The 13,803-nt window shown below is 37.7% G+C and overlaps 1 protein-coding gene across 1 annotated transcript in view; it reads left to right on the top strand.

Moving 5' to 3' along the window:
* Nucleotides 1-975: 975 nt before the first annotated feature.
* ak7a (adenylate kinase 7a) overlaps nucleotides 976-13,803 on the top strand; it is a 23,482-nt gene continuing 10,654 nt past the window's right edge. Inside the window, exons 1-10 of the mRNA NM_001172565.2 lie at nucleotides 976-1,098; nucleotides 1,175-1,327; nucleotides 2,844-2,952; nucleotides 4,877-4,971; nucleotides 6,719-6,829; nucleotides 6,923-7,006; nucleotides 10,280-10,368; nucleotides 10,473-10,563; nucleotides 12,975-13,046; nucleotides 13,130-13,279. Of these exons, the coding sequence (NP_001166036.2) occupies nucleotides 988-1,098; nucleotides 1,175-1,327; nucleotides 2,844-2,952; nucleotides 4,877-4,971; nucleotides 6,719-6,829; nucleotides 6,923-7,006; nucleotides 10,280-10,368; nucleotides 10,473-10,563; nucleotides 12,975-13,046; nucleotides 13,130-13,279 (1,065 nt within the window). The 5' untranslated portion in view covers nucleotides 976-987. The remainder of the gene's footprint in view (nucleotides 1,099-1,174; nucleotides 1,328-2,843; nucleotides 2,953-4,876; nucleotides 4,972-6,718; nucleotides 6,830-6,922; nucleotides 7,007-10,279; nucleotides 10,369-10,472; nucleotides 10,564-12,974; nucleotides 13,047-13,129; nucleotides 13,280-13,803) is intronic.

Raw genomic sequence — 13,803 nt, 5'->3', positions numbered from 1 at the left:
AAATTTTAACGACATCCACATAACTCATTTGTATTTACAATGAATACTCTTTAATATATATATATATATATATATATATATATATATATATATATATATATATTAGTACTGCTTCAGTGAACAAGTATACTAAAAACCATAAATTTTCACTAATTTTATTTATTTTTTTTTTTATCAAAGTGTGCTTTAAAAATAAGTAAAAATTTTTGTAAAGATTGATAGATTCATTTTATTAAAAAAATATTATATTATTAATATTTTTAAACTCAACTATAGGGGCCTCTGAATTCTTAATCCAGGCCTGGAAATGACAAATCACTTCACTGAAACTTTGTTAAAGGATCATCCCAACAAACACACAACTCAATGTAGCAACCTTACAACATAGTGCCAACCTTGCAAAAAGGTTGAGGATTCTATGTTGTTCCTTCTAACGATTGCCGAGACAGATACTATAGATAGATGGGTGGATCTGTGGGTGGGTGAGTGGTTGGATGGATGGGTAAGTGGGTGGATGGATGGATAGATGGTTAGATGATTAAATGGGTGGAAGATAGATAGATAGATAAAAACTGTTTGAAGATAGATAGATAGATAGATAGATAGATAGATAGATAGATAGATAGATAGATAGATAGATAGATAGATAGATAGATAGATAGATAGATAGATAGATAGATAGATAGATAGATAGATAGATAGATAGATAGATAGATTAAAACAGTTTGAAGATAGATAGATAGATAGATAGATAGATAGATAGATAGATAGATAGATAGATAGATAGATAGATAGATAGATAGATAGATAGATAGATAGATAGATAGATAGATAAAAACAGTTTGAAGATAGATAGATAGATAGATAGATAGATAGATAGATAGATAGATAGATAGATAGATAGATAGATAGATAGATAGATAGATAGATAGAATAAGTTTAAATTTATTTAAAAGTGGTTGCTTCGTGTTTTAGTGCTGTGAGTGAATGAACGATCTCCATAGCAACCAAACGACAAACATGGCCAACAGTAAGAGCCGCGCCACACGAGTCTTTCTCAACAACATCGACTCGTATTCTTCCAAAAATATCGCCCAGGTAAAGGAGTGACTGATTCGGTTACGTGAATTGTATTAATATCATAAAGGCTGTGGAATAACGTTGTTTTGTTTAGTTCTTGTCCTCGTGCGTTGTCGGCGCGTCTCTCAGCGAAGGAGAGGAAGAGGACAAACACGACGCGTCTTCAGATGAACCATGTTTTCAGATAGTCGGAACAGTCGCGAATAAAGATGCTAAACAAGAAAGTTTTGCATCGGAGCAATACTGGGTTAGTGTTTCTTTTACGGTGTTATTTGGCCTTGCAATGTAAAAAAAAACATGATAAATTATTCCTGACAGCTAATGTTTTAGGTCATTGTAACTCATTAAATCATTTTCTAACCTAATTTTATAAGTTACGCAAGCAAGTTGCTCTAGTTTGATATATTTTATAATTATCTCAATTATAGAAATGTAGTTTTTCTTTTTTTTTTACTCGTTACCTACTAATTTTAGAATCAGATATAGACAAATATGAATATTTTTATATTTTCAGATGATATTAGTTAATGTGTCTTTAAATATAGTTTATTACTTTTCAGGATTTTAGTACAAGTAAACTGCATTCACTGGCCACTTTATTAGGTACACCTTACTAGTACCGGATTGGACCCCCTTTTGGCTTCAGAACTGCCTTAATCCTTTGTGGCATAGATTCAAAAAGGTACTGGAAATATTCCTCAGTGATTTTGGTCCATATTAACATGATACCATCACACAGTTGCTGCGTATTTAATCGGCTGCACATGATGTGAAGTTCCAGTTCGAACATCCCAAAAGTGCTCTATTGGATTGAGATCTGGTGACTGCGGAGGCCATTTGACTCAAACAAAAAAACAGTCTGAGATGATTCATGCTTTTTTGGCACGTTATCCTGCTGGAAGTAGCCATCAGAAGATGAGCACACTGTGGTCTTAAAGGGATGGACATGGTCAGCAACAATACTCAGGTAGGCTGTGGTGTTGACACGGTGCTCAATTGGTACTAATGGACCCAAAGTGTGCCAATAAAATATCCCCACACCATCACACCACCACCACCAGCCTGAATTGTTGATACAAGGCAGGATGAGTCCATGCTTACCTGTTGTTTATGCCAAATTCTGACCCGACCATCCAAATGTCGCAACAGAAATCTCAGACTCATCAGACCAGGCAACGTTTTTCCAATCTTCTATTGTTAAGTTTTGGTGAGCCTGTGCAAACTGTTGCCTTAGTTTCCTGTTCCTAGCTGACATGGGTGGCACCTGGTCTAGTCTATTGCTGTTGTAGCCCTTCCGCCATCCTATAAACCATAGAGCTGGTTGTGAGTGAAAATCCCAGTAGATCAGCAGTTTCTGAAATACTCAGACCAGCCCGTCTGGCACCAACAACCATGCCACGTTCAAAGTCACTTAAATCACCTTTCTTCCCCATTCTGATGCTCAGTTTGAACTGCAGCAGATCCTGACCATGTCTACATGCCTAAATGCTTTGAACTGCTGCCATGTTATGTGATTGGCTGATTAGAAACTTGCGTTAACAAGCAGTTGGACAGGTGTACCTAATAAAGTGGCCAGTGAGTGTAAGAGAAAATCGGAACTTGACGATGAAAATTATTGTTTTATTACCTTAAAATGTCAGTTGATTTGATATTTTATGTGACGGCCAAACTGTATTTTATTTTACAACTTAATTAACTGATACCCAGAGAGCATTTTGAGCACTAGTTGTACTCACATCTCATCTTGTTTCATCATTTTTCAGTCTCTGAGCCGAGATGAGCTCCTGCAGTGTCTTATGCGCTGTGATGTTATTGTGTATAACATCACCGAACACACTGATCTCATAGATGAGGCAACATGGGCCATTTCAGGTGACGATGCTTCATATTTTCATACTATTTCAAACCAGGATCTTTCTGAAAACATACCGCTATATACAGTTGAAGTCAAAATGATTAGCCCCCCTGTTTATTTTTTCCCCTAATTTCTGTTTAATGGAGAGAAGATTTCTTCAACACATTTCTGAACAGAATATTTTTAAAAACTAATTTCTTATAACTGATTTATTTTATCTTTGCCATGATAACAGTAAATAATATTTGACTAGATGTTTAAGACACTTCTATACAGCTTAAAGTGACATTTAAAGGCTTAACTAGGTTAATTAGGCTAACTAGGCAGGTTAGGGTAATTAGGCAAGTTATTGTATAACAATGGTTTGTTCTGTAGACTATCCAAAAAAAATATAGCTTAAAACGGCTAATAATTTTGACCTTAAAATGTTTTTTAAAAAATTCAAAACTGTTTTTATTCTAGCCGAAATAAAACAAATAAGACTTTCTCCAGGAGAAAAAATATTATCAGACATACTGTGAACATTTCCTTGCTTTGTTCCATAATTTGGGAAATATTTTAAAAAGAAAAAATTAAATAAAATAGAAAAAATTAAAATCAAAAGGGGGCTAATAATTCTGACTTCAACTACATTTCTGGAGAGCGCCAAATACATCCCAAGAGAATCCACTAGAGGCGCTGTGTACGCTTTTTAGAATTTCTCTCACAAGTGACATTCACGCCTGCTCTTTTTTCGTAAATCCACTAGCGGCTACTGTCGACTGAATGACTGACTGAACAACTGACCGACAGTGTTTTAAAAAGCAATCCAATCGTCAGATTTTTACCACATTTGCAGATTTTACCACATTCTCACCCTGATATTTACTTGTTTATTTTGGAACGCTTTCTGGAACCGTTCTTAGCCAGACTCGATGCTCATCATTGTGGTCATTTCCTGTCTGTATCTCAAGTCCAGCTACTGGACAAACTGGCAACAGCGGGAAAGTTGTCCATATGGAGGTAAACGGTCAGCTAGTAAACACGAAAAGGAACGGCGTCATTCCAAAATGCAGCCATACGTATTTCTGGCTACATAATTCGCGATCTTCAGAGATTTATATAGGGCTACGTTTTTAGGATGAGTCTATGTTGCAATATTTATCTAAGCTATCTCCAATAATATCTGGATGCAGACTTGCATATGTAACCCCGCCGGTCCTACACCACCCGACTTGCTCCGAGCTGGTATCGAACCGGCAACCTTCCGCATGCGAGTCGGTTGCTCTTACAAGGAGGCTAAACACCATGACCTGTAGCATCTATCGCTTGAGCACCTTTAGAGGTCAGAGGAGTGAGTTTTACCTACGCAGCACTTACTAGCTGGCCTCCGTTACACTCACCCCCCTAAACCTCACTCCCATCCGGGTCACGGCACCAATGTAGCCCCGTCGGTCCTACGCCACCCAACCCGCTCCGAGCTGGTATCGAACCGGCGACCTTCCGCATGCGAGTCGGTTGCTCTTACAAGGAAGCTAAACACCATGACCTGTAGCATCTATCGCTTGAGCACCTTTAGAGGTCAGAGGAGTGAGGTTTACCTGCACAGCACTTACTAGCTGGCCTCCGTTACACATATGCAAGCTGAAACTGCAACATGCAATGTCTGCCACAAAGCACTTAATGGAGCTGGTGATGTCATTGTGAGGGTTAGGACATTAAAAACATTGCATGCAGTTTAGCTTGCAGCTGCACCCAGTCTGAGATCTGGCAACACAAGACTATGAAGGCCCCAACTCCCATAAATCTACACTCAGTCATCAAACTACACCTTTGTTTATTGTGAATATGTGCCCTCTAGTGTCATAAATAACATACTGTGTATTTAATTAAATCCTAATGCATTTATTTATTTATAGTTGTTTACTGTACATTTTAACTATTCATACGTTAAATCTCTAGCTCTGCATTCTGAAATCGGACATTTCGAGTCCCCCAAAATATTCATCCTGCTGTCACCGATCCTGACATGGGCGATGACCAAACCACCTGATCCTGTGAGTGCTGTTTTTAAATATTTCACATTTGCATTTGCTATTTAAACAGCGTCGAGCTGAAACTAGCAAACAACAATTGGGTTGTGCCTTACGCTTCACTGTGCCGGGTGTTTGAAAGGGCCCGTTATGTTCAGAAATGTGTTACTGAAAATTAATTGTGTAACTGAAATTGGGGGAAAAAATAAACAGGGGAGCTAATAATTCAGGGGGTTTAATAATTCTTATTGCAACTCTGATCTTACTTTAAACTTATAAAATATCATTAAAATGAGATTTTACTTCCATTACAGTGACTATAATCGGACATAAGGCGTTTGTTTCACTCAAAAAATGACTTGCTGCTTGTTCAAACTACTTATTCAAAATAAATTAAAACAACAGAATTCATTAGGTTTTTTGGAACAACTTAACCACTTTATTTTCAATCTACTTAAATTTGTAAAAACAATTAAGTTAACTTTTTGGGCTCTATTTTGACGGTCCATGCGCAGAGCGCAAAACGCAGGGCGCAAATGCTTTCAGGGCGTGTCAGAACGCATTTTTGCTAATTTAAGGACAGGAAAATCTGCTTTGCACCGCGGCACATGGTCTAAAAGGGTTGAGTTTATTTTCTTAATGAGTTATAGGTGTGTTTTGAAAATAAACCAATTAGAGTCTCATCTCCCATTCCCTTTAAGAGCTAGCTGCGTCGTGCCAAGAGCGCATTCGCTATTTACAGGACGCAAAGTAAGTCTAAGTGGAAAAAATGAACATTTCACAAGCAAACAGCTAACAGTTCACAGTTTTTTAACAGAAAACTGTTAAACAGAGCATCTACTGCGTGAGAATGAGAGATAATGGATCTACTTTCACTTTCGCTCTTGGATATGGAAACTTTTATGCACAGACATCAATTAGTCTATAAATAATTAATTTTGTTTGTTAAGGCCATATATTCATTTCAAAACTATTCCTAAATTCAGTTCTAATTTCCAGCAAACGAATAAATAAACAATAATAACGAAGTGTGTTCAAAAACCTGAGTTATATCCTAAAACACATGCTGTGCCCCATATGGTCTAAAACCTGCAGGTGGACAAATCTAAGCTTGTTTTTAATAAAACAAATATAAATATGAATATAATAAATAATACTGCTAATAATAATAACATTATACAAAAGCAAATTGTTATGAATGAACTGAAAAAGCCTCCCGAGATGGAGAAGACATAAAAGCAGTGATTTTTCATATTTATGTAGGCTAGAAAATAATATGTTTTGTAATATTTTAATCCTTTATATTTATATCCTATATCTATTCTTATTATATCCTATATATCCTTAATATTTAAATGTTTTCATATGTAAAGATATTTGCCTATTGCTCTCTTGTGCGTATTAAACAGTGTGTAAGCGAGGCACAACTCTGCGCAGGAGTTTAGACCGGGTTAGTTTTGGTCTAATGAAAAATCCATTTTAGTTTCTCAAAATAGCAACGCGCCAGTGGTCCGCCTCAGAACGCCTTCCTTTTTAGACCAGAACGCCTTGGGCGCACAAATGAGCGCTAAAGCATTTGCTATTTAAACAGCGTAGCGCAACGCCTCAAAACGACTCTTGCGCCAAGCTGAAACTAGCAAAAGACTATTGCGCCGCGTCTTGCGCCACATTGCGCCGGGTGTATGATAGGGCCCTTTGTGTTGGGACAACATAATTGTGTGGAACCCAGCATTTTTTTTAACCAGTGTTCTTTTTCTGGTTTCATCTTAAGGATGATCCTGACATTCCTTTGACTGAAGAGGACTACAAAAAAAGAAGACCACATCCAAACTTTAAGGAACACACCAGCACAGAGAGGCTCGTGCTTAAACTGGGGAAAACTGTAATGATCAGCCTCGAATCAAAACCACATTTCTTTACATTAATAACATACCTTAGCATATTAGACAAACCTGATGTTTTTTTTTTCTTTCAGAAAAAGTCAATCCTGGGAACATATATTGTAACATCAGGACTGCAGTATGGCATGGGCGAGAACATGTTTCACTTCTTCTTCCAAGTATTGATTTAACTATATTGAGAACAGCATGATTGTCACTATTAATCCATTACTACATTTGGATACACTTTATGTTAAGGTGTTCTTCTTACAGTGTAAAAAGTATCTGGTAATTAACAGTTTCTGTATTTTGTGTTTTCCGTTTATCTATGGTTGTGAATTGCATTATGGGACGTTGATCTCTTTTTATCCACTTTTAATGTTGAAAACTCAACTCCACAGTTTAACACAGTGACTTTTATTGACATTTTAGTAGTTTGAAACTATGTACAAGAAATAATATAGAGAGAATTTAATCTGTAAAATAACAGAAAATGTACTGGAAGAGTTGGCACAATAGCCTAGTGGCTAGCGCGTCAACATTTCATGAGTTCACACTTAGCTGATGATTTATAAAAGCTTGTTTGGCATGCTGTCCCGGGAGAGAGCCCCGAGCTCAAGGACTCCTCGAGTCCGGGGCTTCCTCCCGTTTGGCAGAGCGAGAGGGGAGCCTGAGCTCGGTGGATCTTAGAACTCCCCTGCTGCGGTAGCTAAGGGAACACGAGGGTTAGATAAATGCTTGGTTGTTATGTATGTTGAATGTCTTTGGATGGTGGGAGGAAACCGGAGAACCCGGGGAAAACCCACGCGGACACGGGGAAAACAAACAAACTCCTCACAGAAACACCCACCGGTCCTGAGGAACCAGGGCTGGCAGTGCTCTTGCTGTGGGGCTCGCAGTACTAACCACTGGGCCGCCGTGTCACCCGGTCAGAGGTAAAGGAGGAGAAAAGGGGAGGAGGGGGTGTTCTTCCAAACGAAGATAAAGTGAACTGAAAACTGTGGTTATTTATAATAGCTTAGGGCTTGAATGATTGGAAGATACTGATTAGCAAATTCGAGACAGGCTGTGATAAATCATTCGCACGTGATCCGCTCGAAATTAGTTTATGAATAAACTTCACATGGTGCAGTAGCACATCAGGGTGTCCCGCGTTCGAATCCTGGCTCGAGGACATTTCCTACCCTAAACCGCCCCCCCCATCCCCCCCCCACCCCCCTCTCTCTCCAACTTCGCTTCCTGTCTAAATACTGTCCTATTTAATAAAGGCAAAAAGGCCAAAAAAAAATGTACTGGAAGCTTATCACAAAGTTTTTGCAGCATAATATACAATACCAACCCAGACAATATAACACTTTAAACTATAAAAAATGTTCATAAAAGTCGCTTTTTCCAACTAATGTTTAAAAGTTGTCAGATGGTCAAGGTGTCATAATGTGATTCAAAAGCATAAATAAAAACATGAATCACAAAATATGGAAAACTGTTAATTTATGGATATTTCTTTTACAGTGTAGTGTGTAATATTACTTGGTTACATGTAGGTTGATTGGGACACTTTTTCTTGGTCATCTCAATGGCAAAAAGAGTTCCAATTGGCCTGAATTCACCCTTCTTTACTGCCGTACAAACAGACAACTTATTCTGAGACAGTCTTTGCTGCAGCTTGATGATGTACTGTACAGGTCCAGTACGTAGTGTATGATCGCCCTCACCTCCCCTTACCATAAACCCAACCGTCACAGTAGTATGGACATAACCTTAGTGCAGGTTTCCCATATTTTTCAGCCCGCAATCCCCAAAATAAAAATGCCATTTATTTATTTAACCCAGGCTCATTCTGAAAACGTACCTCTATATACATTTCTGAAGATTGCAAAATACGTCCCAGAACGTTTTTACCTTTTTTTTTATTTTTGCAGTTTTTGTTTTCACGAACCCATTAGAGGCCACTGTGTACGCTTTTTGAGATCTCAAGTTTCTCTCGCGGGTGCCATTCGTGCTTGCTCTTCTCTTGTAAATCCACCAGAGGCCGCTGTCGACTGACTGTTTGACTGATTGAATGACTGACTGACCGATCGACTGACCCACCCCTCCCCCTTTCTTTAAACCCAACCAGTAGTATTTTAAAAAGCACATATTTTCAAGTCCACCGACGTACATGGTTGAACTAAGCGAAAAAAAGAACGGCATCATACCACCACGTAGAATTTGTTTAAAAAATGAAATGCAGCCATACGTTCCTCTGGCTACATAATTCCCGATCTCTAGAAATGTATATACAGTTATAGTCACTCTCATTATCAGGACCCCCTGTGATTATTTTTTTTCTTTTTTAAGTGAAGTTTGTTGATAAACTAATTTCGAGAGGATCACGTGCTTATGATTTATCACGGCCGGTCTCGTATTAGCTAATCATTATCTTCCAATCATATGAGCCCTAAGCTACTATGAAGAACCACAGTTTTCAGTTCACTTTATCTTCGTTTGGAAGAAACCCCCCTTCCTCCCCAATTCTCCTCCTTGTCCATTGATCGGGCGGCACGGTGGCCCAGTGGTTAGCACTGAGAGCCTCACAGCAAGAACACCACCGGCCTAGTTTCGCCTAGTTCCGCGTGGGTTCTCTCGGGTTCTCCGGTTTCCTCTCACCGTCTAAAGATATACATCATGCTTAAGAATCAAGCACACGCCCCCTTCTCAGGTGTTCCCTTAGCTATCGCAGTCGGGGAGTTCTGAGATCCACCGAGCTCAGGCTCCCCTCTAGCTCTGCGAACGGGGGGAAGCCCCGGGCTCGAGGATCCCTTGAGCTCGGGGCTCTCTCCCGGGACAGCATGCCAAACAAGCTTTGATGGATCATCAGCTAAGTGTGAACTCTTGAAATATTTCCTAAATTATGTTTAATAGAGCAAGGAAATTTTCACAGTATGTCTAATAATATTTTTTCTTCTGGAAAAAAGTCTCATTTGTTTTATTTCGGCTTGAATAAAAGCAATTTTTAATTTTTTAAAAATCCATTTTAAGGTCAATATTATCAGCCCGTTTAAGCAGTTTTTTTTTTTTTATAGTCTACAGAACAAACCATCGGTATACAATAATTTGCCTAATTACCCTAACCTGCCTAGTTAACCTAATTAACCAAGTTAAGCCTTTAAATATCACTTTAAAATGTATAGAAGTGTCTTGAAAAATATAGTAAAATATTCTGTTCTGTCATCATGGCAGAGATTAAATAAATCGGGTATTAGAAATGAGTTATTAAAACTATTATGGTTAGAAATGTGTTGAAAATCAGCTCTCTTTTTAACAGAAATTGGGGGGGGGGGGGGGTTGGAAATAAACAGGGGGATTATTAATTCAGGGGGCTAATAATTGTGACATTAGCTGTATGTGGAACATGTGTAATAAGGGACACCTTACCTCACGTTTTGCTATCTAACTTGACTTTCCCACAGACCGCTTGGCTTGGAAAGCTGAGCAGCGTCCCTATATTTGGACCTGGGACAAACAACATTCCTGCCGTTCACGTCCATGACCTTGCAAGGTTTGAGAAATAGCCGTTTTGACATTTTCTCTCATCTCATGGTGATTTGTTTAACTTTAAGCTTCGTTCTCAAGCCATATTTTGTCGTCATTTGTCATTTTCAGAGTGGTGCAGAAGATCATCGATCACAAACCGAAAACGCACTATTTCATCGCCGTGGATGACTCCAAGAGCACTTTTGAAGACATTGTGAAAGTATTAAATCATTGCAGACACTCAGTTTTTTTTCTTATATCTGTGTGATTTATAGAGTTCAGATGTACTGTAATGCTTGCACACAATTCTGGGCCTGAATTACCAAACAAATTAGTTTGAGGCTGCAATCATGTAAAAGAGCAGATTCGAGTGCAAATTACAGACAATACATAAATTAAGACACACACACACACACACAGCCTTTTGACATTTGTGACCAAAAACAGTCATAAGTGTCTTTTTTTCATCTGAAAGCTTAATAAAAAAGCTTTACATTGATTTCTGGTTCGTTTGACAGGACAATAAGTGGCAGAGTTTGCTTTTATGTTGTCCTCTTAAAGTTCTAGAAACCCAGCAAACAATTTTGTGTTTAATTGACATCTAATAGACATCTAAATGTAGATAGCATGGCTAAAACAAGGCTAAACTTGGGCTGTCAGTGAAAATCTAATTGACATCTAGGAACAGCCCAAAACTAGACTAGTCGTCAGATAGACAGATTAGACAGACTTTACATGTGTGCTCATTCATTTCTGTTTACTTGATGACTAGTCTAGTTTTGACATGTTCTTAGACGTCTATTAAATTTTAACTAGACTAGTCATCAAGTAGACAGATTAGACAGACTTTATATGCGTAGTCATTCATTTCTGTTTACTTGATGACTAGTCTACTTTTTGCGTATAGACGTCTATTAAATTTTAACTAGACTAGTCGTCAGATAGACAGATTAGACAGACTTTATATGCGTAGTCATTCATTTCTGTTTACTTGATGACTAGTCTACTTTTTGCGTATAGACGTCTATTAAATGTTAACTAGACTAGTCGTCAAATAGACAGATTAGACAGACTTTACATGTGTACTCATTCATGTTTACTTGATGACTAGTCTAGGTTTTGACTTATTCTTAGGCGTCTATTAGATTTTAACTAGACTAGTCATCAAGTAGACAGATTAGACAGACTTTATATGTGTACTCATTCATTTCTGTTTACTTGATGACTAGTCTACTTTTGGCTTATTCTTAGACGTCTATTAGATTTTAACTAGACTAGTCATCAAGTAGACAGATTAGACAGACTTTATATGTGTACTCATTCATTTCTGTTTACTTGATGACTAGTCTACTTTTGGCTTATTCTTAGACGTCTATTAGATTTTAACTAGACTAGTCATCAAGTAGACAGATTAGACAGACTTTATATGTGTAGTCATTCATTTCTGTTTACTTGATGACTAGTCTACTTTTTGCCTATAGACGACTATTAAATTTTAACTATACTAGTCGTCAAATAGACAGATTAAATCCTGTTTGAGCACTGGTTATCCGGATTTAGTGATCCTGAATAGTTCCTCTCTGGATCAGATTGATCCAATCCTATGTCGCTTTAAAAAACTGGCTCAAAAAGTAAGCTGGATTATGTGATCACGGATCGCAAAAAAGGGATTGCTAAATCTGGATCAATTTTCTCCGGATTAAACCTTTTGAAAAACCGGGTACAGATGGGATCAATCTAGATTTTTGGGATCAAAGTGGATCCAAATCCTACAAAAAAGGTTTGAAAAACCCAAACTTAAGGTTTGATCCGCATCAAAACCAAGATTGGATTACGTGATCTAATCTAAATATGTAATCCGTTTTTTCTTTTGAAAAACCCATTATCAAGATTTGATCCAATCCTTTATCCAAAATCCTAGTGGATTACTTTTGAAAAACCGGGCCTAGGAGATTTACAAAAATGATCTTTACATAAAGGGATAGTTCACCCAAAAATGAAAATTCAACCAAAATGTTTCTTTTGTTGAACACAAAACAAAACACGTTGAAAAAAAGCTGAAAAATTTAAACTAATATTGACATAATTCACATAATATTGACAGATTCATTATATTTAGAGATAGATGAAAAACCTTTTCCCGGTGGTGGGTTGCAGCTGGAAGGGTACCCGCTGCATAAAACATATGCTGGATAAATTGGGGGTTCATTGAACAGACATCTAACAGACGTCTAACAATTGTCAAGTCATCAAACAGGCAGATTAGAAAGGCTTCACATGTAGTCGTTCATGTAATTCATTCATCACATTTGATAAGTAGTCAATTTTTTTGACTGTTGTTAAATATCTATTAGATTTTCATTAGCCTTGTTTTAGTTAAGACATCTGTATTTGTATGCCTATTAGACATCTGTTAAACACCCAAATATGTTGGCTAGGTAAATGTCATCTTCTGGCCTTCCAAACTCTGGTTTACTACTATTTTGTGTGTCTTCAGTAAATCCTGGCAGTAGTATTTCTTTTGTGAAAGCAAATGGTGTGTGCTAGTGAAAGCTGCTAGTAAATATGGCCCTTAGGTTGGCTTTGCAATGAAAAAACACTTAGTGACCATTCTGCTGTCTGTTCCCTTAGGCAATTGCCTCTGCAGTAGGATCTGGACAAACAGAAAAAGTCCTGAAGGAGGATGCCAGTGGCAATATTACGGTAGGGTGTTTAAGACAAACACTCATTTCTGCCTTGTCAGGAAATAAAATGTGAATTTTGATATATACTGTGTATTTTCACAGGAAACCGAGTTGCTTTACCTCAGTGTCAATCTTCGGATTGAGTCCGTTTTCATAAAGGAAAGGTTAAACATCAGCTTGGATTTTGAATCTGGAATAGTTGATAACATTGTTCGTGTGGTGGAGGAATTCAAACAGACAAGGCAACTGTTGGTAGGGTTTGATCAGATTTTTTAAAGCCTTTTTGCCTATAGCCAATAATGCAATGTGTCCAAATGATAGATTTTTTCTCTTAATCCAAAAAATTATTAGAATATTAAATAAATATCATGTTTCATGAAGATATTTTGTACGTTTTCTACTGTGGAGATATTAAAACTCAATTTTGATTAGTAATATGTATATACATTTAGACTTTAAAGGCAACCTATTGTGCACCAATTACCTTTATAAGAGGTTTAAACCAACACAGACTCATTGTGAAAATGTACCCTTGTATATATTTCTGAAGATCACAAATTATGTAGCCAGAGCAACATATGGCAGCATTTCGTCTTTAAAACGAATGATACGGGGCGGTATGATGCTGCAGATGGCTTCTGTTTCTTTTCACACTACCAGCTGACCGTTTACCTCCGTATAGACGGCTTTTCTGCTGTAATCAGTTTGTCTAGTGGCTTTACCGCGTACATTGGCGGACTTGAGGCATAGAGAGGAGTTGACCATGACGACGGGCT

Source organism: Danio rerio, chromosome 20, assembly GCF_052040795.2.
Source record: "Danio rerio strain M-AB ecotype USA chromosome 20, GRCz13ab, whole genome shotgun sequence".
NCBI classification, from domain to species: domain Eukaryota; kingdom Metazoa; phylum Chordata; class Actinopteri; order Cypriniformes; family Danionidae; genus Danio; species Danio rerio.
Note: the sequence above shows the minus strand (reverse complement) of the source record. Positions and strands in the feature narration are given on the sequence as shown.